We start from the raw sequence: 27,512 nt of genomic DNA on the forward strand, positions 1-27,512 counted from the left end.
GTCTTCCATTTCTAAAGCGGTGGCCTTCAGCCTGTGGTTCATGGGCCAGTGGGGCTCTGTGAGATGCTTAGGTGACAAGCACAAGAGTGCGACAAAGACAGCTATGAAAAGCCAGCCAATTATTAATAACTCCTCAGCACAGTGCTCTTCTATTTCCTTCCGTAAGTGTTTAGATGTCCGCAACCTTAAAAAGATTGAAAGCCACTGCTCTCAAAGCATCCACATCCCCTCTATCCCTTTGTCTTCCCACCCCTCGCCACTCGCCTCTTTGACTGTCATGCCATTTGTGCTTATATTCAGCTTTTTTACTTGCTGCTGGAGCTGTCAGGCTCATGGACTCTCCCATTCTGCTAGTGCTGTGCCCTGAGCTGTGCTGCTTTGTCTGCTCCATAGTTGTAGGGATGACACACTCTGTGCACCAGGCCTTTATATGCTCTTCTTAATCTTGCATCCTTAGGCTGCAGATTCAAGCAAGTCTGAATTAACATTGGCCAAAAGTTGCTGTTGCTATCAGTTCACATCTAGCTCTACTGTTTGGACTGGTCCCTGTCCATCTTCCAGTAGACAGGTGTTTTCTTCACTAGTTCCCACTCTTCCCGTTGGAGATTGTTGGCCCTCTGGCCTGAAGCTATGGAAGCAGTGGCTGATGGGGAAGCCTGTCTCATGCTCTCACAGTCAGAAGGGGTTCCTGCCAGTCAGGGTTGCAGTGAACTCAGAAGGTGGCTTGGGGAGATAGTCACTCCTGCCATGTCTGCTGCACAAAGACAACTTCATTCTTCAAGGCTGCCACCCTACTGCGAATTCTAAATTAACACAGGGAATGTAAGGTGCGTGGGCAGGGAGGAGCTCATTGCTGTCAAGTATGTCATTACGATCCTTCTGGGGATGCGCTACTCTGTGTGCTAATAAATCAGATGATAAAACAGGGGTTTGGCAATTATGTCCCTATTGCCTGTAAGTGTCTTATTTTGTGAATTTGCCAGATGCTTAAGCCACAGACCAGCTTACTGTGTGCCCGTGTATGAAGTCAACTGAAAACTACTGGTCAGAGCGAACTGTTTGGAGATGCCTGTTCTGACTCCCAGAGCTAGCTTTTACAAAATAGAGTTTGACTCTCTTTCTTTTCCGCTGAATGATGCAGAAGGCTTTGGTATCAGAATTCCCAGAGGATCTGCAGCTAAAGATGAAAGAATCCTTGTTCTAATTACAGACTAGGGAGACTTCTTACAAGTACCTGCCTGGCTGGCATTTTGTCTATGAAGTATTGGAGATAAATGGAAGTTAAGAAGTCACAGGCACTGCAGGTTTCAAAAGATGACAGCTTGTCATCTCACTACATCGCTTAATGGCAATGTATGCTGTTATGGAAAATTCCCACATTTTATGTCAATGGAGAACACCCAACAGAAAACATTCTGGGTTTTTAACTTCTGTTTTCAGGCTTTTGAAGTAATAGTTTGAATCAGGTTTGATGCAAATTAAAAGCTTCTTAAGTCATTTTATCCAGCCTAGTTGCTATGGCAACCTTTAAAAAATTAAAGGCAAACCGCTCTGGTTTCAGTTCTTGCATAAACTTTTTCAGCATGCTTTTTCATGCAGATTTTTGAAATTCCATTCTTATACTGACTTCAAGATATTTGATCAGCCTGGATGTTTATACAGGTTTGCCACAGTGATTTAAAGAAATTAGAACAATGAAACAAAGGCTGCATCCTTATGGAGGTAACGATTTATTTATATATTAAATTGAGTGTTGCCTTAGTTTTAGAAACTACATAGTTAACACATTTTCCCAGAGGCAGCATCCATCCTTGACTGAATTTTATAAAACTACAGTCAATCTGTGGCTTTGCAAACATTCAATGACAATTGATAATATGTGGCAGGCAAGTTCATCCTTATGTCACCAGCTTAAATCCAGACTTGGCAATAATAAAATTGATTTTCTTTCCCTTTTTAAGAAACTTTGGAAGTTGAAAGGCAAGTGATATGATATTTCAGTCTGTGGTCAAGTTTCTGCATAGGGTTCCAATAAATGACTGTCTAGAATTTCATAAAGATGTTACCTAAAGTATCCTAATTAGACTAGTGTAAATGACTCAGGTGGAGAAATACAAGTTTTCCTTTGACCAGTTTAGCAATGTGTGACACCTATCACTTCTCCAATAAGATGTGTGAGCTGATCAGTTCTAACATGTCAATCTCTTATCCTTGTTGAAATGCCATAATGGCACTGCTTTATGGCAGGGTTGTGTTAGAGAGGACCTGCCGAGTATTGAGTGGGCAGAAGCAAGGTCTAAACTGCAAGAATACTTGCCAGTATCCTGACTCCATGTCACCAAGGGTTTTAGGTAGGCTCTGTTGTTCCCATGTCCCTGTTTCCATCGGAGAAATTTGTCCATAGGAGGGCATATGACCTGGAAGGAAATCAGAGATTGCTCCAGACAGGTCCCCAGAATAGATGACTGGGAACAGAAACAAAGAACTGTTTCATGGATTGTGCTTGACAATTTTTAGATATAATCAGAGATTTGAACTAACATTTTTGAGGCAATTCTCCTAGACATTGGTTAATAATTTACTCACCTGTCTTCATATACCTGCCAAGCTACTTCTCATGCCAGACTTATCCTGTGGCTAGACAAAGCAGAGCTATCCAGTCAGCATCTTTTGCCAGTACTTGAATTTACTTTATTTACTCTAAAAGTAGATTGTTGCTGTTTTGCCACTTTTTTTTTTTTTTTCCCCTTGAAGAGACCAGTGGAAATGAATTTTTGCTCAAAGTGCCTTGCAGAGTATAAGAAAGGGCACAAGAAAATTACCACTGGTTGATTAGTCTTGTAAAATTCATTGTCCTTGAAAACAAAACTGAACCTAAACACCCTGCAGACATAAAAGTCTGCAGAATCAGCTGTACTTGAACAGTAATGTGATGCTGTAAATTCCAAATCCACTCTGTATTTGCTTCCCTCCCACCCAGGTCATTGCTTTTGCTGTTATTAGTACAAATCAGGGTATCTGTTGAAAAGCTCCAATAGGAGTACTTGAAATTTTGTTAAGAAAATGGTGGATTCTTATTCATGTCAATTTGTACAGTACAAGAACAATTTTCAAAAGGCAAAGTGATATAGTAGGTCTAATGTTAAAAGTGGACTTGTGAACAATTTCACAGGCATGGGCAGGCTTGTGAGAGTATTGCTGCTGTGTTAAGTTTTGACAGTGACCATGGTAACTTGTGTTCTTTTCAGCTATGCATCGCCTGCCTGATTCATTTCTCTCCATTTGTGATGTGTTTCTCTGTGGTGTGAATCCATCCTTGTCCATTCTGTCACATCTTCATCTTTCTCTTGCTGCTGCTTCAGGTTTCTCTGAGCCTCAGGTAAGCAATCACAGGGAGCTTGCGCCCCGTGATGTTCAGAAAGCCCTCCTTCATGCAGGAGGTCTTTTCAGTGATTTTTAATTTGGAACTCCTGCTCCAGGACATGGTCCTCCTCCTCCTCAGCCCCCCATCCTATATGTCCTCCTTTAGTTATAGTAGTTGAGTGCTTCTATAACGTTTACAACATGTATCTTTACAAGATTCCTATATGCTAAGAAAATGTGACTTTACCGGTGGTGAATTAAAACAGGAGGAGACTAAGGCTGGGGCTTCATCTTTTCATGTATGTCTCCATGGTTAAGGTGTTACTCTGCAAGAATAAAAGAATAAAATCCTCACCTATTCTGTGTTCCATATTGCATGTGGGCAACAAGTAATTTGTAACGTTTTTTCCAGGTGCTAGATATTAGTTTTGTTTCTGGTTGTCAATGACTGTCTGGCTTCAGATTTCTGCCTTCCTCATCAGAACACTAGGCCAGCTTTAATGTTATCATTCAAGAGAATTGCTAAAAGGTTGCTATTTTCTTACAACTTTTGAATAAAATATGAGCAAAAAGCTGCAACAGGATGTTGTGTCAGGAAGCAATTAACATGTGTTTTCTTGTTAATGTAGACAAAACATAATCGTTTTGTTTTGGTTTTTGGTTGGGGTTTTTTTTTTTTTTTTTTTGCCAGTCACCTAAAAGGCATGACTTTTTTCATTCCTGTTGGTAGTAATTTCTGGCTGTAAGTTTAGCTGCAGTACAGAATTTCTTAAATCAATTCCCAAACTTTTGGAGCGGTCGTCCAAAATTTCTTGCTTTCAACTTTTGATTAAAGCACTATTGGAGGCACTATTTAATGATGTTCCACAGACCGTCTTCCATGGTCTCAGGGCCCGTCTGTTATATATGGACCACAGATGAGGAACCTCCCGTTATAAGTAGATGCTGATCTGTTTAATTTATCTCCTTAAAGCTGTCAGCATCTGAATGTGTGGAATACACATGTTTGTGCTCTGCAAAATCCCTGTTAGGGAACCTTTCAAAGCCAGCTTGTAAACTGTGGGCTTTGTTGTATTCTTAGTTTTACAACCTGCTGGCCACAGGAGTTTTTGCTTGTGAAAATTGCAGGAAGAGAGGGGGGAAATTAAATGGAAATGAGGACAACCATTTGCTTTTAGTCACTTTCCAGGTTTGTAAAGATGTTATTTTTGCAGAGTTGTAGACTGCTGGGAAGAAATCTCCTTCCTGAGTCTAAGCTACCCTTTAGGAAACAAATTACAGTGTCCATTTTTGAACATATTTGAGAGTTTCATAAGTATTTTTTATTGGTCTAACATGGATCCTGCTGGGCAATTTAATACAAACTAAGATAAACTCAATATAATTTCTTCCATTAAAGAAAAGTGCTCTTCCAAGCTGGGTGCAGGAGGATTTTCCTCTGGAAAATAGTCAATCACTTCAAAACTCAGCCGCCTGATGTTAAGTTTCAGTACTAAATTGTCTGATGCTTGCTAAGGCCATTGAAGTTAGGCCAGCGAAATTTTGTTGACTTACGCCAGTAATGGATTTTGCTCCCCATATCTGCTTGTTTTAAGTGCAAAATAGCACTCTTCCTAGTTTCAGCAAGTCTCCATTCATGCTTACACCCCCAAGATGCGCAAGCAGAACTTCACATGACAAATGCTAGGATTCACGTGGCCATGCTGCCATTTGCGCTTGCAATATTTGCAGCCTTACTAGCGAAGGTGAAAAGAAAACTTGACTCATTCCTCCAGTAAAAGTGTCAGGTGCATGCTTCTGCTTTTTGGCAGTTACATGGTTTCTGAAAGGATTACAGAGGGGGACTGAAACAAGGTGGTTTCTACGTTTATAACGCGGCTCTTTCTGCCCCTCTAGTGGTTGGACTAAGCAAAACTGTTCAGTGTTGATAAGCCTTGGTTTTATTAGCTCAAGAGGTGTGACTCAAGGCAGAGATCTGGGTTTCAGATTCTGATGGAGAGATTGCTCAATCTGCGTGACTCCATGGCAAACTTGCGAAGCAATTGATTAAAGCACAAAATCCTCTAATGTTCAGAGAGTTTTTCCAATGTATTTGTATTTAAGGTGATTTTTTGCAAACATTTCAGGAAGCTCCTGTAGTGGCGAGAGCAGCCCTGTTCCTCGAGTGCGCACGCTTCGTTCACCGCTGTAATCGTGGCAACTGGCCCGAGTGGATGAAGGGCCACCATGTGAACATTACTAAGAAAGGCCTGTCGCGGGGGCGTTCTCCTGTCGTGGGCAACAAAAGGAACCAGAAGCTGCAGTGGAATGCAGCTAAGCTCTTCTACCAATGGGGAGATGTAAGTGTTTGCTTCTCTTCTACTTACATTAAAAAATATACCAAAGCGTAAAGGTAACTGGATACTATGCAGAATTTCAGTTCCAGTAAAATGGGTGCTCTTAAGCCTCGCTTCCAACTTGCACTTCACAGCCTGCCAGGATCAGCTCTTCTCCTAATGGAAACGGACTTTGTTAGGACATAACGGTGTCCCCTTCCTTCTCCTCCCCCTGCCGTGTCCACTCTCCTGTTTCCAGCACTTGTCGTATGTGAATGCCTAAGGAAGAGTAAGAGCAGGGTGTGTGATACTACTTGCTTTTTTCTAGCTTCCAAATATTTTTATCCCAGGGCTGCTTGAGCTACATGTGGTGCTGTATGTTTAGTAATGGATTTCTTTTTGATGTACTTGTTCAGTCTCTCTTTCTACCCATACAAACTGTTAGCGCTCATCATTCTTTGGCAAGGAATTCTACAGGGCTACTACATGTCATGTAAAGAACTGTCTCTGTTTGTTTTGAACTTGGCTCCTTCAAGTTTTATTTGATCGTGATTTCTTACCATACATGAACTAGGCAATTGCCCTGGCTGGCCCTGTCAGTGCAATTTCTTTGGAAGCTCACCAGGGTATACCTGCTGAAGATCTGACACTTATTGCAAGTCATTTCACACAACTCAAAACAGTGGGAGAAGTTCCTTTGACCTCTAAGATGCCTGTTACATGTATCTATCTGGAAGTGAGCTTTGTGCTTCTCACGTCTTTTCACAAAACCAGACATTTTTACAGTGAGCATCATGATCAAAGAAAAAAAAAAAGACATAAAATCCAAAGCTCAGGGGAATTTTGAAAACCATGTATTCTGCAAACTTATATAAGCCATGCCAGAAAAGCCTTGCTGACCCACATTCTCCTAGGTTAAACCAACGCATGCTTCTCAGCGGAGCACATTGTAGAGAATCTTGAGCTAGTGCTGACTATGTCAGTACATTCCCACCGCAAAACACAGCCCAGGGTGAGAACCTAGCTTGGGTCTGAGTGCCCAAGCTGATAAGCTTTGTCTCTTCACAGCTCTCCTCCTTCTATTTCTGAAGGTAATTCAGGGAATGCTACCTGGGCACCCTACTCTCTGTTATGTCTCAAACACAGGTGACTATCTTAATAACAGCACAGATACATACCAAAGTTCCTTGAAAAAGTACATAGTGTGAATGTATTTCCTTCTATAGTCCATGAGGTCACCACCTTAGCCTAACCCCTTTGAGGAATCCTTCCAAGTGGAGAACATACGATTACATAGTCTTTGTATTTTTGAATGCATTGCTGACAGTCAGGACTATCCATCTGTTAGTGGAGTCTTTGCCTCTAGACATTCCTTTTCTTCAGATTCTGACAAAACGGGAGCAAGCAGGTCAGGAAGCATTAGAAGTCAGTTAGATTCCCCATCAGCTGCCGTTTTTAGAAACTGTAATAGCCTGACCTGGAAAAAGTCCAGGAAGGTTTTCTTTTAGAAATGTTGAAGTACTACCATATGATGCAACGTCACAAGAAAGGAACCAGAGAAATCTGATGGTAAGGGACTTAGCATCCTTCTCTTCCCCTTAACTTAAATGGCATCATAAGGTGTACCTGGATGCATTCTCCATGCTAGGGATAGCATGTGTTTGCTAGCTGCTTAGGAACATCCCAGGAGGGAAAAGCATTACTTTTACTTTACTGTAAGGCAGGAGAAGATTTGCAGAATAGTCTTTACCATGCAAATTTCTTCTCTTTTTACTGCAAGGTGTCCTGCCATCCATGAATATTTCTATTTCTTCTCACTGGAGGCTAGGACAGTACAGTTACCCACAGCATCACTGGCCCCCAAATAGACTCATGCTTTAGGATTGGTCTGCACCTAGCACTGCTGAGGTGCAGTTCCTTTATGTCCTTTATGTTTAATGCTGGGCAAGGCTGGTCCTCTGGCACTGCTTTTACCTGCCAGAAGCTTGTTCAGATGAAGGTGGCTGCAAGCATAAGCAGCAGCCACCAGCCAAGCCTGTAGGGCTTGGGACCCTGCAAGCTGTGCTCCTCAGATGGCTGCTTTTGTTGGATCTGACCAGATTCCAACCAGATAGGCTGAACTGTAAGGAGAAACAGCTTTCTGTCGCTGTAGTACAGGCTCCTGCTGCAGAACATGCTGTCATTTCTGTGTGTTAACCTGCCCATTTCACCGCAGGCAATATCAGCATGAAGGGCGGAATGACTGTGCACTCACATAGCTCCTAAGCAGCTCCAGTACCACGAAGATGGGATACCTCCCCCAGCCCATCTCTGCCTCCGTGCTACCAGATCCCTGTCAACACTAGAGCACACCATCCTTACTACTTGGTGGCAGCAGGGCTGCTGCTCTGGAAGGAAGATCCTTGGACTAAGAGAAAAGAATGTAGTAGTCTCTGAATGCACTGGGGCCTTTTTCTGTTTTGTTTTGTTTTGTTTGTTTTTTTCTTGCAGTAAGTAAGGCTGGAAATTTGTGCTAATTATGGATCCTTGCTTGTCTGTCGTTGCTCACTAAATGCGATATACAGTGTTATTGTCAAAGTTTAGTGAGACCAAGGATGAATGTAAAACTTTTTTTCTCCACCCAACTCCTTTAATTCAGCCTCCCTAACAGCCATCAGAGGATAACAGTGGTAAACCCTTTCCACATGAGGTGGGATTTGGACTGCCTGTAACAGTGATGAACCTACTGAATCATGCAACATCACTTGTTATGCTGTATTTTTGAATAATATGATGTTAAATCTATTCTGATCAGGTTAGTCTGTCATTTCCTTTGGCTTCTTCTGTTAAGAGGCATTTTCTTTTAAAGTGTGGCATGCTCTCTGCTTGCTAGGAAAACCAAGGATAATTCATGCAGACAATACATGTTAGGAATTCTGTGTTCATCAGTTAGGATGCTGTAGGATTATGTATGATTACTTTAATATTAGGGTAGACAACACAATACAAATAATATGGGATAAGTTACTGCTTTGTGGAGAGGCAAGCAGAACATTTCTTCCTTTAAATGCCTGAAACGTGAAAGGGGAAAAAAAATTGTGAGAGATGTGGAGTTTATTTAGCAGCCTGCAGGCTCACAGATAGCTGAGATTGGCAACTATTCACATCAGCTTGCAAACCACACCACCACCACCTTATTCTCTTCATGTAGCAGAATCTATGCTCTTCATTGTTGCTGGATTTCACAGGCACTGCTTAGTAGCAAGGAAGAAGAGCTGTACTAATACCTGTTTGTGAATGTTTATCTATTTCTGCTTTGCTTCAGACGAGACAGGAAAATTATGTAGTGCTGGCATGACCATCAGTGCTGACTTGTAGAAGACTCAGAGATCCTCTATAGTATCTGTCTCTGAAACTGTCCCAAAACCACGGAGGCCAAATGGCAAGTGCTGATGAAAACCCAGTAACTAAACACATTTCCTCCCTCGCAAATTGATGATATCACAGCATAAAGTTTTACATACTTGTCTGTGGTTTCTTCACCTATCTACAGCAAAGAAAATTAAGAAAATCCTTAAGAGCTCTGAAGTGTCTTAGCAGGAAAGCATTCTTCTTGCTAAGTTACCCTCATCTGTAGCTTTGCTGACAGCACTATGAGGGCTGTTTACATGCTGATAATGATGCTGGCAAACAGCCACGAATAAACGGTCAATGCCTTTCTGGAGAATGCAACATTATTCAGTGGAAATCTGTCTGTCTGTGTTCTCTACATGAATCCCCTCTACACCACTACCCATGCACCTTCCCAGCTTTTATATGCATATTGTCAGCTCATTTTTGGGAAGTGCATCAGGCAGTCTTTCCTTTAAAGATGGAAGCAGGCTTTCCCATAGGCATTCCACACTTTTGTGGAGGAAACAGGGACTATAACTGGGTTCCCAAGTCACGGGATAGTTTCTTAAACAGAGTTTAAGTTCTGAAACAATTTCTTAAATATTCTTGGTACTCTCAGACTTAGCAAAAATCTGGCATACAAGGGGAGAAAGAAAAGTGGAAGAAATTCATACAAAATAATGACCTATTCTCCTCCTGCCTATCATGTGCCAGTTTGGGCTTTTTTTTTTTTTTTGTTATTTAACCAAATCAGCAAAACTTTTTGATCCTGAAAAAAGGGGGGTAATAAATTATGGGTTTGGTAGCAATTAATATTCTATCACCCCTTTCTTTACTGAATTTCGCAGACAATAAAAATAAAGCCAGGACATTCTGTTCGGGCTGGAACTTCTCCACAGCCTGCATGGGGCACAGCCCTTGACCACCAGTGGGTTGGGCTGAAATTCTCACCTCCTTGTGCTCTCTCTTTCTCCCTGGCTGCAGGCAATCGGTGTCCGCCTCAACGAGCTGTGCCATGCTGAGAGTGAGAGCCCTGCCAACCTGCTGGGCCTCATTTATGATGAGGAGACCAAGAGGCACCTGAGAAAGGAGGATGAGGAAGAAGACTTTTTAGATGACAGTAAGGAGACTCCCTTTACTACAAGAACCCCCGCTTGTAAGAACCTCTGCTTTAGGAGCACTTAATTTTTCTTCTCTTTTCATCCTTTTGCCACCCAGCTGTATTTCCCAGTCCCTCACCTTCACCCCAGCTTTCTCCCCTGTTCTTTCTGTGCCTGGATGTACAACATGACAGATGGGTAGCAGCACTGAGAGTCTTTGAAGGAAAAGCAGGTGAAACCAGGCAGTGAGTTGCAATTCCTGTATCCTGGCTACGCAATTATAAGCAGGGTACTAGCTTCTTGAGTCTTGCTGTCACCTGAATGCCAAAAGTGGTTCAGACTCCCATTCTTCCCAGTTATTTCTGCCAAATTATTTGCATAAGATCAGCTGCTTTCCTGTTTCTTAACATTGAAGAGTCATCTCCTCACCTGATGTGAATTGGCACAGCTCTACCAAAGGCTTTTAAATATTGAGTTCAGTATATTGGCTTGATTCTCAGGCAGAAACATAGCACAGTGGTATAAAAAGTATCATTAAAAACCTGTATAACAAGATGACTAGAACACGTGCTTTGTGCGTGTGTGTACATAAGGGGGCGGGGTGTCACAGATCACTGATTCTGAAAGCCTAGATAGCTATGCAAATTATAACACACCCTGTGAACCAAAATAAATTAAATCAAAACACATACTGTTGTGTAGGTGAAGGTGGTAACAAACATTATGTCCTCTCCAGACACCATTTGTATATACATGTGTGCTGTAATGTACTGGTTCCTGTGTACATGTACTGTTGTTCACCATTGGATGTAGTGTGCTAGCACTGTTTATGTATCTTCTGGTTTCTTTTTCTGTGGTTCTGGGTTTGTTCTTATCACTGCATAAAGGCCAGCTCTGGAGTAGAAAGGAGTAGGTGGGAGCAGTGAAATGGCATTTGTGGAAAATTATCTCAAGAGAAGGTATTGGCCCTAAGCTAGACCTTCAAATGTGTCACTATGTGGTATGCCAGAGCCAGGAGCTACATGAATGTGGGTGGCTGTTCTGGATATTTCATTGGCCCTTTAAGAGGTATATCCAAAGCAGGAGAGTGCACCCAAATTTTTCCCTCTCCTGCACCATGAATGACTTTTGAAAGGTGAACAATAACTGCATTCCCATGACCAAGTGACAGAATAGTCTTTCTTGTCCCTGTTCAGCCACTGATAAGGCACTCATAAGGGGATGCAGAGCTGCTTTAAAACGGTGGTCTAAGACAAGCAAACAGAGAGAACAGGTTGTGGTCTAGAAAGCCATGTAAAAGCTCAAGAACTCTCCTGATAGCCAGGGTCTGAAAATAACAGATCTGCATTCTTGCTGAAGGCAGAGATTTTTCAAAAACCACCCTGTATGCTGTAAGGAGTAGACGGAGGAGCATGAAATATGCAGTTGGATATTCCATTACACTGTACGTCTCATCTGTATTTGATAGTTTAGGTTATTTTAGTCCCTACAAAGTCCATAATACGTTACTGGTAATGTGTACAGAGGAATTAGCAAGCATCACAGAATTAATGTGGTTTTATCTGATCCCTGCAGCATCCTCTCACTTGTTTGGTTTGGACTGTTTCTTTGCAAAAAGTGATTAGATCATACATGGGGGAAAGCAAGTGAAAACATAAATCTCTCTGAAATGTATGTAGAAGGCAATATCGGGCATTATTAAAAAATGGGTGTGGTTAGTTGTTGTCACAACTAATTTTTTAATTTACTTTTTTTGCTGTCTGTTATCCTAAATAGTGTTTTTCAAATTGATCAAGTACTGAAGAATCCTTCATAATTTTCAAGCTTTGAATGGCATTAGATGGGTTACAAAGTGTAGGGCTTTTGAAGCTGATTGCTAGACTCAGTTGAGACAAAACTTCAAGTATTTCAATAATCCACCTTCCCTTTCCCCCTTTGTTTTAGGTTAAGCATTTGAATGTATAACTTGATTAAGCAGTTTGATTTTTTTTTCTTGATTATCTCTAAATAGCACTTGGATTCTGTGCACAAATAAAGATGCCTGACTTCAAAGGAGGCTGTCTTTTCCAGTTATCAGGGTAGTAATTAACAATAGGCATAGTACCTTTCTGCTGACTAGTCGTAACTCCATGTATTTTGAGAAATTTTCCTATATTTTACAATGGTTCTTTTCTAGGACTACAGAAGATTTGGCTGAATGCAAAACTGTAAAGGGGAAGAAGGGTGTCTACTTCTTAACCTGTATTTACTTTAAATGAGGTGTATGCAAAATGCTCTAAGATCATGTTAGTTTAGTAGATACTTCACCATAATATACTATACTATATACTGTAGTACACTATAGTGTGTTAGTACTATCGCATGTGCGGGTACACACATGGATTGATATTTGTTTGACTATGTTCCTGTTAGTGTAGGAAAAGTCGCATAGGTAGAAGTCTGGGTTTTCCTCTTTTTTTAGTGTAGCTTGCATTGTGCACCATACGTGAAAATGTCCATCACCTCTTGGTTCCAGATTTTGTATCATATCCTTGCTCACCATAGAAATATTTTTTCCTAGGCACTGTGAATCCTACCAAATGTTGTTGTCCTTTTGCACTGAAAATGGCAGCCTGTCAGCTTCTCCTGGAGATAACCACCTTCCTTCGAGAGACCTTTCCCTACATGCCCAGGCCACGTACTGAGCCTCTTGTGGTAAGTGGACAATACACGTTGGAGAGGGAGCCATGTCCACAGAAGTCACTGGGCTCTGTGCCTGTCTGAGGAGAGGTAGGGTGGGGTAATAATTCAAGTGGATCTCTGATGCAGGGAGAAAGGAGATGTTGTCTGCTGAATAGAAGATGGACAGGGCACATCAAATGGGTTGATTAAGAAGATAAGACTGAGGAAGCACAACATCTGCTGGAAGTTTCAAAACAGAGAAGAGGGCAGCAGATGACCTAAGAAACTGACTGTGGGGGAGCTGAGAGGTGTGGTACATGGACTGCAGGAGGTGACAGCTCGCATGCTACCTAGCTGATTAGGAGGGCCAGTTGACAGAGAACTGAACAGGGCAGTTCGGAGAAAGGGGAGAGGATGGTTTATAGAGAATTTTCTGGAGCTTAAAAGTTGCAGATTTTTGGCTTGGGTTAGATAATGGAATTGAAGGGACTGGGGGAAGAAAGGAAAGAAACAGAGACAAAGAAGCAAGGAAAGAAATAAACCTCCATGAGACTGAGAGGGGCACAGGCAAATCCTGGCATGAATAGTAAGCTAAATGACCGATTAAGTGACAACTGATTTTGGGAATAACAGAACCCAGGAAACCTGATTTACAGTGGTTCAGTCTTGTGTGAATTCTCTTATGTCTAATAATGCAGTTTAACATTGCCTTCAGTCTGTTTCACAAAATACACAAGCACTCAGTTATCTGTTGTCAAATTGGGTTGAAGGTGACCATCAGCTTCAGAGGTGGTTGACATGTAATGAGATGAGAATTGAATGGCAGACACAGAGTTTCATCTTTCAACCCCAATTTCTTTAGGAAATCAGGATGAAAATTATAAAGAAAGAATGAGAAGTTTCCAAGTGAACACGAAGGATTTAGCCCTACTATTCTGTTTTTTGTTAATGACAGGCTGAGATCAAATTTTGCTGATGACAATTGTGTTTGACAGGCTGATTTGGCTGAGCATTATTGTAACTAGATTCTGAAATTGGTTTCAAAGGCTGCAGATGACCTATTGTCGTGGTTTAGCCCCAGCCAGCAACTAAGCACCACGCAGCCGCTCGCTCACTCCCCCTACCCCGATGGGATGGGGGAGAGAATCGGAGGAGTAAGAGTGAGAAACACTCCTGGGTTGAGATAAGAACAGTTTAATAATTGAAATAAAGTAAAATAGTAATGATAATAGTAACAGTATAATAATGATAATACTAATAATGATACACGAAGCAAGTGATGCACAATGCAATTGCTCACCACCCACCGACCGATACCCATCCAGTTCCCGAGCAGCGATCGCTGCTCCCTGGCCACCCCCCCCCAGTTTATATACTGAGCATGACGTCATATGGTATGGAATAGCCCTTTGGCCAGTTTGGATCAACTCTTCTGGCTGTGCCCCCTCCCAGTTTCTTGTGTGCCTGGCAGAGCATGGGAAGCTGAAAAAGTCCTTGACTAGCATAAGCAGTACTCAGCAACAACTAAAAACATCAGCATGTTATCAACATTCTTCTCCTACTAAATCCAAAACACAGCACTATGCCTGCTGCTAGGAAGAAAATTAACTCTATCCCAGCCAAAACCAGGACACCTATGATGAAGTGATTCAGCCCCCAGGTTATGCAAGAAGGGCAATTTTAAAAAACAGGGATAAATTCAGCAGGAGTCTTCCTAAACACTTTGTTGATATTTTTACCATGTAATAAATGACTGCATCCAAAGGCAGGATAATACCAGGGTTTAGAATTCATCTCAGTAAAGTAGTTAGGCTTGGAACTAAGAATATGTTGGGTAATGAAGGTCAACAGAAATCTGTGCTTTTGTGCCAGATAGAAATGCAACTGATTAATAGCTTTTCAGACTTGTATGTGGGAGAGAAGGAGGAGGAATTATTCTGTGATGTGTAGGCAGAAGAAACCTTAAGGTCACGTTATGCAAGAGGCTATTAGAGAAAATGGTCATAGAGTGCTACTTTTAAAATTGAATGGGGGACAGGGGGAAAGACAACAACAGTCCAGATTAAAATAGTAAGTCTCTGTATTTATGGAGTGATCCTTCCTTTCCAAGAGAATCAGATATATAATGTTATAGTCCGTAAAGCTGAAATTCCAGTAGAGTAAATCTCACTTCCTTTGGTGCTTGCAGGCATACCTGTTCCATAGATATGAGCACAGACTTAGCAGCCTTGAAGAACTGAAGCATTTGCAGCTGAACTAGTTGTAGTGAACCAGTTTAACTACCTGCAGTCCATCCAGACTTACCAGGCTGAGGGCATAAGCACCTATGTTTGAGTGAGGTAGGCAGTCCTGACTGAAGTTCCAATCGAAGCCTTTTACCGAAGCTGGTGGTGTAGATACAAGCTCACTTTGCAAATGGCTGGGAGTGGTGAAGACATTCTCTTGAAGCCTACTGCTGCCACAGGAGAGCCAGAGAACTGGAACTTGTCATTTGCTGTGGTGGAAAGTCATTCATTTTAGCTTAGCTGTTGCGGAAGATAGAGTCAGACTAACTGTGTGCTAAGAGGATGAGTTTCATTCTGTCAGTTAATTTGTGGGGGCAGCAATCTGCAATGTAAGCATGTTGACAAACAGCTGGGAGGAGTCATGTGTTTAAACACTCTAAAGAGGCAAACTCTGTCCATGCCCTAGGAATATACCTGGACTACAATCATGGCTCAGCTTATGCATGCTAATTTATGAAGCTGCTGTAATTCAGATTTGATCACAGATTTTTATCCTGAAATGCTTCAGCCTTTGTTTCATATCTGAAACTGTGTTAGATACATTTTAAACTATTTACATGGAAGTTTTCAATGCTAGAGATTCTACAAATCATTACCTTAGGCACCCACCTTTTTATATCCCAGGCTTTGTTACTGAGCAAAGTAAAAATATTTCCCTTATGGCAACCAACTGTTATCTTTTCTGACAGTCACTTATGATAATTTTCCCTGGAGATGCAAAGCTGACTGCAAATGGTTTGGGACCTTTGGCTGGTGTTAGATAGGCTAGTTAACCCATTTCAGCACAGCTCAGTCTAGAACATATGTTTGAGAAAACCTTTTATCTTTCACCCCAACTCTTAGAGTAGTAGACTTTGTCACTATCCAAGTAGCTCCCAGTAACTTCTATAGGAATTTTACAGGCAAACTCCTGTATGAGGTCTCTTAGGTCTACAGAATTTTATCCAGAATAACTATCTTGGATAATTTCAGTGATGTTATCATTCACATTCATCAGCTGTTCACTCACAGCAAGGAGCATTGTGTCATCTTGGATTTCAGCTACTTACGTTTTGGGTGAGGAGATCTCAAAGCTGATGACATCCCCAGTCAAAAGGCACAAATGATGTTCTTAAAGAGCCCACCATTTCAACTGTGTCTGCCAGTGTGGGAGTTCACAGTCTCTCTTTCACTTTTTCTAGCTGTGGTTAGAGAAAGCGGATGATAATCTATAGCTTATGAAATCTCAGGACTTTTGCTTTTTTGGCCCAAATCGGTAGCCAGTAGATGGCACAAATGTTGCCGTTTCTGTTAATAGGAGAAAACGATGGTGCAAACTCACTTTTCTCTGGTGCAGTGCTGTTTATTTTCCAGAATCTAAGTGCAGCCAACATTTTTATTACTCCCTGTTTTCCACTGTGTCCTTTCAGCCTGATCTGCACGCAGAAAGCTTGCTCTGGGCCATGCCATCATGGCTGTCACACTGTCAGCTGGCTTTCTCTCAGCTTTTCTGCCTCTGATGAGTACAGCAGCAATGTTTTCCCTAATCAACCACAAGGAGTCTTTTGGAGTAGAGACCTAACTATCCACCCAACATCGTGGCCACCAGCCACTTTTTATTGCCACCTATCCATTAGGGACCACTTATGTGTTTTCCCCCTCATGAGCCTGCAGACAGGGTGCCAATTCACTCAGCAGCGTTAACCAGAAATGTGTGTTAACACCTGTTAACTCTTCCATTCTGACAGCGTGGCTCAGCATGCTGCAAGCCCAAAGAGTAGCTGGATTAGAAAGTGTCAGGGTAGATGGAGAACTGCGTGACAGAGATAAATTCCCATCTGAATTAGTCCTTCCTGAAGCTTCTATGGCTGCAGTGAAAAGCATGGGGGCTCATACTGCTTACACATCTGTGTGGTCTACATTCTGCTACAGGATCTGGAGAGCTGCAGGCTGCGTCTGGACCCTGAGATGGACCGGCACAGGTATGAAAGAAAGATCAGCTTTGCTGGGGTTCTGGATGAAAATGAAGATTCAAAGGATTCCCTGCACAGCAGCAGCCACACCCTCAAATCTGAGGCTGGCTTCGAGGAGAAAAAAGGTTTGTCAGCACAATAAGGCTTTTGTATACTCGGGGCTTGTGAAGTGGCGCTTGATTTTATGTTTTCATTTGCATAGACTGTGTCAAAAAGCAGGCAGCCATGGAGTCACGTGGCTTTGAATCATTTCTGAGACGCTTCTGGCCTTCAGGGTTCAATATAACAAATGTGAGAAGCAAAGATGTTAAATTTTATAAAACACTGCTATGACTGAAACCAATTGAGAGTATTGCAAGATTTCTAAAAAGGAGGATGCCTTGTTTGAAACTGTCTCTCAGTGGGATGCTGAGATAAGCATCACTATTTGATTCACTTTAAAAATAAAGATCAAAAGTGTTCTTGTTTGGTTTTTATTCTGATTACAATCTCTCATTTTGGGAAAACCACAGATAGGAGGGAAGATTGGGATCTTTCTGTGAAAATCTGTACTGGTTTGGAAGTCATGGCATCTCACAGAATTAGTGGTTGATCTCTTGATTGCTTGAATTCTTTGCTACCACATGAAAAACACACACCTATGTGGCTTTTGATGGCCAGCAAATTAATGTTACCAACATACTGTATACTGTACAAGCAAACCTCAAGCTCACTGTGTTTGCTGAGAACAGCAGATTGTTTCCATTTTTGAGCCATCTCATGCAAAACTCACATACTATCTGATGGTACAAGTGTTGCAATACAATATACAGTCATCGTGCGTATTTGCAATTAGAGGCTAAACTGCCAGACAGTTACCTGTAAATGATTCTCCCTCTAACAAGTTTTCTCAAACTGTTTAAATTCTGTCTCATAATAGCTATATAAAGGTGCAGATGTTTGAATGATAATTCCGATGATTGTTTGAAAAGGATGAATGTTTGATGATTGTTTGAAAAGGATGGAGTCTGTGGCTGGTTATCCTCTAGGAACTGTAATGCGTATTAATGATTCAGAGGAGCTTTTACTGACTTCAGGGGGCTTTGGATAAATTTTGCGTTGTCTTCAGCTGTGACCCTGCCACAATTGCTGGAGAAAATATCAGAACTGCTTCCAAGACTTACATGGTGTAATACTGCCTCCACAATTGTGTCAGGTGGGACAGTTACTCCTGTGAAGACAGCTAGGTATCCACCTAAGAAATGTGAGCTGGATAAATTCATGCTCAACCTCATTTTTTGTACCCTTGGCATACTGGCAGCCCAGAGAAGCACACAGCCTTATGGTCTGTCTGATAGTCTAAGATCAGTGGGATAAGATGTCTCTAACGAATTTGATGAAGAAAAGCTTGGGTTTGGGCTTTTTTGAAGATAGTTATGCTAATTACTTGAAGCCACTTTTCAGCCTCTCAGGCAGCAGTCCCGTCCACTGGGATGTTACCTGAGTGGGAGAATGTCTACAAGCATGCAGTCCTGCTGGCAAATGCTGGTGGCCAGTCTCTAACTACGCTAGCTTTCTTGGAGACAATGCTGACTTAGGTTTTCCTTCATGTGTTACTGTGCTAGCTACAGGCATGACACAGAATTGAGTTATTTTTGCAAAGATAGTACTAACTTTCTGCATCCTTGACTCTGTTAAACTACATTTTCCCTGCAGTTTCAGTTGGTTTGTTTTTTTTTTCCCATTCTCCCTTTTCCCTTAGCTGTCATGTAGTAACCCTGTACTAAAGCTGCCTCTTCACTACATTTTAGAGATGGGAAAAGTGGCTATGGTAGGGAGGCTGAATCCTAATATACCAATATACTCTAGAAAAAATGTATTTGCAGTATTTTGCAAGCTAAATAAATGCAAGATAATGTTATATTTTAAAATTATGATAATTATGTTCTTTTCTCTGGCCACAGCACATTCTTCTGGGGATCCACCTGAGCCAAACATAACAGATGCAGAGGCATCTTTTGTAATCTACACTTTTCTAGATAAGAAAATGTTGTTGTGTGAATGTAACTAAATTTTTCTCACCTGCAGTGACAGGTTTCTTTATCTCAACCTCTTTGATGAGTACTAATCTGTTTCCTTTCATTTTTTCCGGAGTGTTAAAAACTTTGCTCTCATTGCTCACCCCAGACGTGGCTTAACATCTATCCAAAAGCTACGAGTTTACTGTATAGAATCTGCTCCAGGTAGGTCTGAAATACAGACACATAAAGCTAGGTAGGTGCAGGCTCTCAGAGGATCAAATGGGTGCTAAAATGGGATTCTGCAGATTTCGTGAAAGCAGTTACAAGTGCTTAAATGGTTTGGTGTTCAGGGGAACAGAGGCGCTGTATTGAGGCTGATCTGAACAGAATTCAAGCAGTAGTGATTGCTAAGGAACTCAGCATGGTCACTTGGAGGGAGATTCTCTGGTCACTCAACAGTGATTTGCCCAGCTGATTCATGAGGACTGAAGAGTAGCTCTCAAAACCCATCCAGCTGTCTTCGTCCAGGACATTAGCCACTGGAAATGGGAGTGGGAATTGGGTTCTGGAGGAATTAGGGGCATTCTCAGGAGTAAAGGTGTGTTTGGTTTTTCCTGAAGCCAAAATACAATTCTATTAAAATATTTTGCCTCCCTGTGGTATCCAAAAAGCTGTATCCTGTTCATTCTCAACAACACACCAAAAGGTAATCGATCACACATGGCCTTGCCTGATTAGATCTGCAGTAAAATGACTGAGTGTTGCAACATTTGGACTGACATACTGCCATGTACTGCCTTTGAACTAAGAGGAGAATGAAAGCGCAAACGGTTGGTGCTTTGAACATTGAACCATTTCATGTCTGTGCTCATCAAAAATGCAGAGTGTCAATGGATGTTGTTAATGCCTGAAAGCTGCTGATTTGTCTGAAGGAGAGGATCTACGTGCTCCCGTTTCCTCTAAAGCATTCTAATGATGAAGAGTAACATGCAGAGACACGGATTTATGCAAATCTTACTTCAAAGAAGTCTTGCGTGCTAACCTCATGAAGCAGACTACCCTTCTGCAGTCACACGTGCTGTATGAATAAATAATTGATCCTACTGCAGAGCTCAGTGAGGTTTACAGAACCCTGGCCCACAGGAAAATAGGTTTGTCCATGGTGCCTTGTTCATGCTTGGGATTCAGCCATCTATCCCTAGCAAGAGGCGATTCTGCACTAATGTAAACCCCAAGGGCTGGCAAAGAAAACTGCAATTTACATCCATTGGGCCCATCCTGTTTCCTGGCAGGAATTGATTCAAATTGGTGTGAATCGTAGGTTTTCCTTGTCCATGTTTTGGGTTTCTGTTAGAGCAGCTGACTCTACTTGCTGGTGGTTGAACAAGGGCTAATTCCAAATACAGACAAGGCCTGAGGTGACGTACCAGGTCTCCAGGAAATGAGGTGCTGAACACATTTCCGTAAAGCATCTTTACTGCCTGATTGACAGAGCTGCATTGGCGGTGGCTTTGGAGGGAGCCTCTGGCCCCACATTCCTTGGTAGAAGAAAAGACGCTGCAGTACAGGCTGGCAGCAAAGGGTCGGGAGGGAGGGGAGGGCCAGGATATCTTTCTTTTTTAAATGGGGAAAAATTAAGGGGAAAAAAGTCCTCTCTTATTCTTTCAATACAGTTCCCAGCAGGAAGATCAGGATAGGAGGCTCCCGCTTGCTCCAGATTAAAGGAACCCGCAGTTTCCGGGTGAAGAAGGGGGGTTCCCTTTCCAGCATTCGCCGGGCCGGCAGCCTAAAGAGCACCAAGTTATCACGGCAGGACTCAGAGTCTGAGAATGAGGAGCTGCAGCTGTCCCACAGCAGGGACACTGTCACTGATATAGGTAACTTAGACGAGTGGGTGGAAAGGGAGGGGACAACAGGCAGGACCTAAACTCTTGACGTGATTGCAGCAGAGGTAGAAATGACAAGAGACCCCCCACCCCAGCAGGCTAGGCAAAACCTAGAGTCCTCTTCAGGGACTGCCTGAACTAGAGCCTGGGAGGAACACGGTTCAAATCCTAGGTGCAGCGTTGGCTCCATGCACAGGTTGTCGATTCAGAGCTCCGTGTTAGAGCATGAACTCTTGGAATGCTGGTGCCTGCCAGCTAAACGCTTGCTGTCTTTAGGGGAGCACATGCACGTGTGTATATGCACATACACACATCCCTAAATCATATGATATAATGAATACGTGAGGTCATATGCATATATGATATTTTATTGTCCATATTAACAGAGAGGATATATATGTACAGACATGCACTTCATATTCTATGTAACATATGATGTCATAGGCATGTCATATGACATGTAATATATGTACTCCTATATGTAGAACATAGCATGTACATGCTACATACTCTATTTCTACATATTGGCATATACATATATTTTTACAGTTTACAGATGCCTGCCTCAGTCTTCAAAAGATGGGTCCCCATATGTTTATCTTGTGGAAACCAAATGTGCATCCTGCCATGAGAAATATCCATCACAGTTGAACTAAAGGGGCTCCCTCTGCTAGGGGTGTTAACCAAAAACTACTGCTTGGGTATATTTGGAGCGGAAATAACCTCCCAAGCTTAATGGTCATTCTTATGTTGCCCAAAAGATGCTTCGGTAGGTGAACGCGGAGAGTGGGATTTCCTGTTCCGTAGACTTTGGCAAGTCACAGTTCACTTAAAGAGGAGAAAGAAAGGATTAACCAGAGTTCATCCCCAGCCATCTCTTAACAGCACTAATGTTAGTATTATAGGAGGCCCATAGGTTATAAAATGGCTAGAGGAAACATAGGGATCAGTGAAGTTCCCAGAGAAATCTCTCCCTTGCCTGAGTTCTTTAGAACTAGTGTGCTAGAATCAGGATTTTTTTCCCCTTTCATCCCCATGACATTAGCAGTTTCCATGGGCAATTAGCAGTGACTTTGCCCATTGGCATTTCCAGTTGGATGCCACTTCTGGTTGGATTTTTGTTGACATTTTTAACCACAGAGCCCAGTCAATGCAGATCACTAAACCAACCATTTGCAGCATCTGAATGGTGGAAAGAATTTGTTTCTGATATTTTTTGTTTAGCTTCTCCCCTTCCATTAAAGAAAAAAGTGGTGAGGGAGCAGTGTTTGCTACTGACAAGATGGCCTGTGAGCCAAGTCTAAATGGTTCTTGTAATTGTCAAGCCAGCATGATACAAGGATTGGGGAGGGGTGTCCAAATGCAGTCTTTCCAGTGTGGCATATTCTGTGTACTCTGGTCTGTTCCCAAAAGGCTGGCCTGGCTTACAAGTGCTGTCCCTAGTCTTTAAGCACATAGGGAGCAATAAAAACAACCACCTTTTGGGTATTTTTCTTTTGAAGAAGGGAGCCCTTGGAGTGCGAGTGAACCTAGCATTGAGCCCGAGGTGCTGAGCAACACAGGCACGGAGGAGAACTATCATCGGAACATGTCGTGGCTGCATGTAAGTATGAGTTGCTGGCAGTGCTCTCAAGGATGGCATTTTCAGTAGGAAAACCTTTGTGCTGGCAATAACCAGGTCACAATCTGTGCTTTCTCCATGTAGCATCAAGGATCTCAAGTGTAAGTAAGCTGCAACCTTCGGAAATCATCTGTTTGCCATTTCTAAAATGGACTAAAACCAGAAAGTTTTTGTCTTGCTCCGTCCGTCCATTTCATATATTTAGTTTGTAAGGGAAAAGGGACTATTTCTCTCTAGGTGTGCAGGGACAGCCATGCTACCTTATCTGAAAAATCCATTAGCTCAGTATCTTATCTCCAGCATGGCTAGTAGTGGGTAGTTCAGGAAGAGTAACAGAATGGGCTACAGCATGAGCTGTGTCCCACCTTCTGGGAAATGGCATTTTAGAAGCTACTTGAGCTGGAGGTTCTGTTGTGACCACTATGTTTACTAACTACCAGCAGATTTTTCCTCAGGGATTTTTTCCAACCCCTTTTTTAGCCAATTTATATATTTTTGTCTCCATTAACTCGATGGCAATAAGCTTAATTATGCACCTTGTGGGGAAAAAATACTTTTGGAACATTTTCTTTGATTCCATTAGATGCATTCTATCACAATGTCTAACCCAACAGGGCCTTGTGTAGTTTTGACTCCATCCAGCAGTCGGGGAGTACAACAGTGCAAATGTGTTTTGGTCATGGAGGGCCTAAGACATCCATTTTGGTGATCTCTGTACCCATGATTTAGACATGCCAAAAGTCAGTTGGGCAAGTCTACACCGTTCAATCCATTGACATCCAAGGGCTGTACACATCTACCTCTGTTGCCTCATGACACTGTGTGATGATGCAGTATGGTCAGTGTGCCCATGTGCACATTTCAGAAAAGTTGGATTGACTCCCTGTGCACAAATGGATTGTATCCTGCACGAGTGTATGAGGACAGATGCCTTTTGACTTCTGAGTTGCCTCTGGGAAAGACAGCTGCCAATAATGAGTTGATATCCCCCTCTTTCCCCCAAGTCTTTCACACAGTCTGCTCTCAACTTCCCCATTCCTATGGGGTGTGGTCAAGAACAAGGTTAATCTAATACTATGATGTCAGAAGCAGTTCCTGGTTTGAAAAGCAGTCTTTTTTGGAAGAGGGTGGCAGGGCAGGGAACTTGAATGTCATGTCTTCCAAGCTAGTATCTCAATCCTTGGACTACCCTGCTTCTCTGCCAGATTTAGAAATTCCATTGTACTAAACTGAGTATGTTAGACATGAGAGTGTGTACTAGGCGATGAACTGCTAGAGGATAAAGGCATCTCCCTAGCTAGTGGCTTAGCGGTGCCTTTGCTCAATGTGGGAGGATGCATGGACTCATAAATACTAGGCATAAACTGCAGGGAACTTGGAATGTTTGTCTCCTTTTACATGTGATTAGCTTGCATAGGAGAAAGGAAGATTTGAAAAATCACCTGTTCCAGTTAATGCCACGCAAGTACCAATATGGTGTGAGAACTTTCTCTTTTTGTTTGTTGGAAGGAAGGTGTGGGCAGACGGTGACTAAAACTACAGGCAAAACAAAATCCTGCTTTACTTAATGGTCATGAGAAAACCACTCAAAAGGCGGTTCCAGTTACTTCTATGCATGCACCAGCATTTCCTTTACCTGTCCTTTATGGCAGCCCGGAGCATGATGTCCTCACTGTACGTCAGTGTACCGTAACTACAAGCTATAACAGTAGACGAGAGGCTGGGTAGAGGCTATACATTGCTGATCAGATTTATACCATTTGCATATTGATACGCCACTAGTGGCTTGAGTTATTCCCGATTGACTCCAAAATAACGTGAGGCCAGAACAGGCAGGCAAAGACAAGAATCCCACACATGCAGCACAGATTTGTTTTATATTAAGGTCCTGACTTTTTGGAAGCCTAAATATTTGAGGGTTGAGAGTGACGTGGCTGCCTTACATGAGAGAGCTGGCAGATTGCAACTACACAGACAATAAATGCATGGAAAAGGTGCAATAGGCTCTTTCTGGTAGTTCTGGGTATTTCTGTACTAAGTTGGGGGATGAAGAGGAGGATTCACAAAGGCCAGTTCTGACCTACAGTGTGAATGGCTTGGGGATGCCTGTGTGTTTTCCTCAGCGTGCTACTAAGTGGCTGGGTTTGTGTGTGACATGAAGACCAATGTACAAAGAGCTGCTGGACTGAGCTCTGCTCCTCCAGGAAGAAACCCTCTGAGTTACACTTCCACAATGAAGTGTAGACTTACCCAAGGCTGTCTTTAATTAATTAGTTTAGGGACTAATAGCAGTGTTGCTGCAGCAAAGCAGGGCTCAGAATAGCTAAATGCCCAAATATTTACTCTGTTTCTTAGACAGGCTTTACAGCTCCTTGTTGCCATATGGCAACACCGTAGAAATAGTAACTGAGCCAGCTAACATAAAGCTAGGCTGGATGGGCTTACCCAAGCACAGTGAGGGAAGCATATGCGTAACAACTGGCACAGTTCATTCCTACTTGAGAACATACTGAGACATTTCCTTTCCCATTCCTTGAAGGAAACTAACCCCTGACCCTGGTGGGTATGCAGCTTTAATGATGATTGAGTAGTTGACAATTTCCAGTCTAAGCCCTCTCAGACTGCCAGTACAACAGCTTTACTGCAAACTGAGAGAGTGCTGTTTTCCTCAGACTTAATCTTGCCACCAGCCAGACGTACACACCTACAGCAGCTCTGTCTCTTTGCTTTGTTAACACTGATGTTTCTTCAGCCATGCCTAGCTAGTTTTTAAATCACTTGCAAGTATGGAGCTCTGCACAGACACACGTACCTTTTCAAAAAGCTGTGTTGAGCTTCACGCCTCACCAGCTAGGCTGTGGAAAAGTTAGTTTGACTGTCCCCATCACTGGCTGCCCTGTGCCGTTCTCTGTGTAACTCCCTCTTCTATAAGTAACTATTCTCTTTTTTTCTTTTCAAGGTTATGATCCTATTATGCAACCAGCAAAGTTTCATATGTACCCACATTGACTACTGTCACCCACACTGTTACCTCCATCACAGCCGGTCCTGTGCTCGCCTTGTCCGGGCCATCAAACTCCTGTATGGAGACACAGTGGACTCTCTGCGTGAAAACAGCACATTAAACAGTGTGGCAAGAGGCAAAAAGCAAAAGGAAGTGAGTAGATGGAAAAAGTAGAATGTTTTGAGGTTTGTCCGGGCAGGTCATAATTACCTTCAAGGACTGCATAATGTATTCAAATAGTTCTTCCATAACAAAATGAACACAGCCCTTCCCAAACACAGCTCTGCTGTAAAAAAACCCTATTAAGTAATTTATCATTATAGAAAGAACATAATCTGTATTAATTGGGAAGAATCTTAGTTGCTGATAACGTTATTTAAAAGCTTACAACCTGACTTTAATTTTAACGTTCTTTTATGGCCTCTACTTATCAGCCCCTGGAGTCCAGTCTCTTTTTTCATGTTTCTTCTCATCTGTTAATAAGAACCACCCTTGAAGTTCTTGTAAATTCTCGCATAATTTCTTTCTTTTAGCTCTGAGCTCTCAGACCTGTTCCAAGAATTGTATACATTAGTCTCTAATGTTACAGTCTCTTTAGTGACACGCTTTCAATGACCAGTTCAGCAGGATAGTCAAACAAGATTGTGCCTTTTTATCCATATAAGTGGTGCCTTTAACTTCAGTGGAAATACATTTCTGCTTTCAATAAAGTGCCCACGCAACTACCAACTGAATCATGTCAACAGTTGGTTAATACTTTCATATTCCCGATCACAACAGACAGACTAGTTATTCTGAATACTTGTAATGGCGGACTCATTCAACTACTTTGCAGTAACATTGAAAACAAAAGTGTTCATGAAACTCTCACATCAAGATTTTGGTTGGGTAAAGAGCCTATCATCCCTATAAGTGGAAAACGAAAGAGTAAGAGACAAGTCCAAAATGTTTCTTCATCAGCTAGTAGATTGTTTCCTGCCAAGTTAGAAAATTGAAGAGTATTTGCATGGAACAAAGCACAGAGCAGATGAAACAACAGATAATGATTCTCTTTTCCTGGATACTATAACCCCCATATGTTTTCTCTGACACAGAAAAGTAGTGTATCAGTTATTTCGGAAGAGAGGCAGTCATTTCCTCTGCAGAAGGCAGGCTTGAGATGAGCAGCTGGCAGTGTTCATGAAAGGTAGCAAAAGAACACCGTGCATTACTATGTGTTGTTTCATCTCCAGCTTTAAATTGCAAGGCAAAGTGATACACATTTCATCATCCATCAAACCATCAAAGCCTTTAAGCAACAGCAAGGAAAAAAGAGGTTGGGGGACAATAAGGTTTCCTACAAACACATGCACTGTGTTTGTACAGACCTCACTGCAGGAGAGCAACTGATAACTTTTGAATTTTATGTGACAGCAGACTTTTCATCCCGGTTCCTCATGCTCTGGTATTCTTCAAGTGGTGTTCTCTGACTGCATGGGCACCATTTCCACATTTATCTGGGTTCCAGAGGAACCTCTCTTTTACTCTTACAGCTTGCAGAATGCAAGGCTGGAGGTAGCTGCAACGTGCAGACCTGGCTATGTGCTCCACAGGGCTTGTGAGCTCTCTGATAAACAAGGACCTCTGTGTTAATCAGCAGGCTACTAGCTAGAGGAGAAGAGTCTGTGGCAACCTGGCATTCTGGGAAAAGTCCCTGGTATTGTGAATAATGAACATAAAAAGGACTTGTCATTATCACTGTCATTGGCAATCTGCTAGGGACAACCCTCAGGTAGGCATGAGCTCAAGCCCTGATGTGTTGTCACTTACGCTTTCTGAGGAAGAAGAGAAGATAAATGTAGCTGAGAGGCGTCAGTGTTGTACACAGTAAACACCTCCATTGGTAATTTTTTAGAGGGAAGCTATAGACTTTTTACCTCTAACCTGCTAAAAGTACTTTTCTCCTGAAATACA

General features: G+C 42.2%; 1 protein-coding gene across 3 annotated transcripts in view; it reads left to right on the forward strand.

Annotated features, from left to right (window-relative positions):
• Nucleotides 1-27,512, forward strand: part of UNC80 (unc-80 subunit of NALCN channel complex) — a 133,336-nt gene that overhangs the window by 48,317 nt on the left and 57,507 nt on the right. For 2 of the 3 annotated variants that reach the window (XM_075710650.1, XM_075710651.1), the window contains exons 23-28: nucleotides 5,490-5,702; nucleotides 10,035-10,170; nucleotides 12,711-12,844; nucleotides 17,008-17,173; nucleotides 22,437-22,537; nucleotides 25,515-25,712. In XM_075710650.1, coding sequence (XP_075566765.1) covers nucleotides 5,490-5,702; nucleotides 10,035-10,170; nucleotides 12,711-12,844; nucleotides 17,008-17,173; nucleotides 22,437-22,537; nucleotides 25,515-25,712 — 948 coding nt within the window. Of the gene's footprint in view, nucleotides 1-5,489; nucleotides 5,703-10,034; nucleotides 10,171-12,710; nucleotides 12,845-17,007; nucleotides 17,174-20,721; nucleotides 20,926-22,436; nucleotides 22,538-25,514; nucleotides 25,713-27,512 lie in introns of all 3 variants that reach the window. The other variant, XM_075710649.1, reaches the window with a different exon arrangement.

Source organism: Pelecanus crispus, chromosome 5 (genome assembly GCF_030463565.1).
Source record: "Pelecanus crispus isolate bPelCri1 chromosome 5, bPelCri1.pri, whole genome shotgun sequence".
In the NCBI taxonomy this organism is placed as follows: Eukaryota; Metazoa; Chordata; class Aves; order Pelecaniformes; family Pelecanidae; genus Pelecanus; species Pelecanus crispus.